This window comes from Aplidium turbinatum, chromosome 10 (genome assembly GCF_918807975.1).
Source record: "Aplidium turbinatum chromosome 10, kaAplTurb1.1, whole genome shotgun sequence".
Lineage (NCBI taxonomy): Eukaryota > Metazoa > Chordata > Ascidiacea > Aplousobranchia > Polyclinidae > Aplidium > Aplidium turbinatum.
The window spans coordinates 25,708,642-25,711,366 of record NC_137481.1 but is presented as its reverse complement, the minus strand read 5'-3'; the positions used below and the strand labels follow the sequence as shown (position 1 = coordinate 25,711,366).

At 38.9% G+C, this 2,725-nt stretch overlaps 1 protein-coding gene across 1 annotated transcript; it reads left to right on the top strand.

Annotated features, from left to right (window-relative positions):
- The first annotated feature begins 561 nt into the window (after positions 1-561).
- On the top strand, positions 562-2,488 carry LOC145778529 (G patch domain-containing protein 4-like). The gene has a single exon (XM_082590027.1). The coding sequence runs from the start codon at positions 645-647 to the stop codon at positions 1,422-1,424; it is 780 nt and encodes a 259-aa protein (XP_082446153.1). The 5' UTR covers positions 562-644; the 3' UTR covers positions 1,425-2,488.
- Positions 2,489-2,725: the final 237 nt, after the last annotated feature.

Here is a 2,725-nt window from a genome sequence, read left to right as displayed (position 1 = left end):
TTAAAATAAAACAATGCGAATGCATATTCTAAGATGCCTTAAAAATTAAAGACAGGATAGTTTATGATTCGTTCTTTGAAGCAAAGTACACGTCAAGCCAAGAAAGGATTATCGGAAAAGGAACAAGTTGTGATGCCTTATGCCTATCTACTTTATGTAGAACACCTCAATTGAACAATTGGAATTAACAAGTCTTTGTCTCATTCTTAGTCTATTGTCAAGTCTTATTAACAAGTTTTATATTTCCTAAATAGCCCATAGCCCAGGTAGCCGACCATTCACTACATCAAAATATTTTTCTGGGTTTTGACCAGTTTAAACCTAGTTTTCACAGGTTAAAACTAGGTTTAAACCGCTTAGTGGTCAAAACCAGTTTTGACTACTTAGAAATCAACCCTGGAAAATTGGCCGATACCGATACAAGTGTTTAGTTATTGTTCTTGCATGAGTTTTTTTTTATTTAGTTCTGCTTTCTAGATTTTTTTTGTGACTTAATTAGATGTTGAATTTATATTATTATGTAGCAACAAACTTCAACCTGAGTGTCTTCTTGTAGGTCGAAAAGCTGGTAGACAATAGCTGACATACTTTTGGTTTATTCAGTTTATGTATGATTGTTCATATGTTTACTTAAAGTGGTTGAAATGGGAGACTTTGCTGAACATCACATGCAGAAACATGGCTGGAAGAAAGGCAAGGGTTTGGGTCGGAAAGAAAATGGCATCAGAGACCCAATAAAAGTCAAAATTAAATCTGACTTTGCTGGCATTGGCCATGACCCCGCTGAACAATTTACTTATCACTGGTGGGACCATGCATACAAGAATGCTTGTACCAATATATCAGTTATTAAGAATCAAAATGAAGTTTTTGTCAGTACGAAGCAAAGTAGCAAAACAGTAAGTACTAAAAAGCCACTAAAAAAAGCATATAACAATCAAGCTGCATTGTATGGAAGGTTTGTGAAGAGTGGCGTCCTCAACAATGGAGTTGTTGAAAAGTTAGATAGCATGTCTTCAAGTGACGACAGTGATTGTGATGACACCCGGAACAATGGACCTTTGACTGATGAACAATTGTTTAAAGTATGTGGGGGTAGAACTGCGCACAAGGGTGCACGCCATGGTATCAAGCAAAGTGGAAAATTGGCTCGATTGGCACAACATGAAAGTACTGCAACAAACGGAAACATGGCACAACATGAGAATACAACACAAAAAAAGAAGAGGAGGTTGAAGAATGCAAAGCCTGTTGATTCTATTAATTTAAATTCAATTATGAAGAATTGTGATAAAAAACGTTTGGAAAATATTCCTTCTGTGGAAAAAGTGAAAAAGAAAAAGCGAAAATTGAATGAACGGAACACGTCTTCTAATGTTGATACCGATAAAATGCACAAACGCTCAAGGGTTGATTCTAGGTAACATTTGGTAGTAACGAATTAGGCTAATTAAGGGACGGGTAGTAAAGGAATCTTTCCATTTACATATTTTTTTGCAGTAGTTTTACTACAAATTGCTGCTTGGTGCTTAGGGAACGTTCAAATATTACGTAACGCCTTCGAGGGGGAGGGGGCGTTTATGCAAAGCGTTACGTTAGCGTCACATCGGGGGGTTCAAGCAAAACGTTACGTAACGCTTTCGAGTACGGAATGGTAGTTTTTTGTGCTGAATTCAAAGTGAAAAAGCGTTACATGGGGGAGGGGAGGATTGAAAAAAGCGTTACGTTGGCGTTACATGGCGGAGGGGGGGGTCAAAAATTCGAAAAAAAAGCGTTACGTAATATTTGAACGTTCCCTATACACTAGTTTTCGAAATGTTTTGCTGTCATGCTAAATGTGCAAGTTGACGTAAATTACAAAATATTGTGAAGTTGGTGATGACGCAAATGTTGTTTAAAGCAGAGCTTCTCAAACTGTGTGCCGCAAAAGTCTGGTGATTGATTTTGGAAAGTTGGGATTTTGCAATGTGACAAATTTGTATAGAAGAGAGCACTTCCTTTCATGTTGCAGTAGGTTATTGCTGATATCGCTTGATCATCAGAATATTGCTGGCGGGGAATCATTCTATTCACTAGGTGCCGCTGAATGGAGAGCAGTCCTTGAATCGGGCGCGTAACCACTGAGCTAACAGGGCGGTATCTATGTCATTTTGTTCTGAAACACTACAGTTTTCCGTTTTAAGTAAATGCTACTATTACTGGTCCTTAGTAACGAGGGTCTTCGACTTGATCGGTCTCTTGCATACAGCAAACACCTAGAACACTACAAAAAGTGTTATCTCGCACTGCATTGTTGAAACTTCTTGCCGGCACATGGTAACCATTCAGTGGTTCTTAATCGGGGAGGCACGCCCCCCTTGGGGACGTCAACCACTTTTCATGAGGTCACGAGCTTTACATAACTTATATCGAATATTTTTGCAGTGTATTCAATGTCTTTTAAACTATTTTTTGCTTTTTCTGTTTTTAAGAACTGTAAATCACTGTGGCATGGCGATTAGTTCTATTCAGACGGAGCTTTTTGCTCCCCTTCTGTAGTCTGGTTTCATTATAGCAGTGGTTCCCAAACTACAGGTCGCTGGTCGAAAATGGGTCGTGCGGGGACGATTCTATTCTGCGAAACTGGGACTGTTGCAAATTAATTGTGACTACTATTCAGGATCTCTTTTACGATTTGAGCATAGGCTACCCTGTTTCTGCGAATCTGTGGGCTGCATAGCATGAG

Excerpts from the sequence above, each read along its gene's own strand:
- LOC145778529 (XM_082590027.1), top strand. The coding sequence starts at position 645 with ATGGGAGACTTTGCTGAACATCACATGCAGAAACATGGCTGGAAGAAA.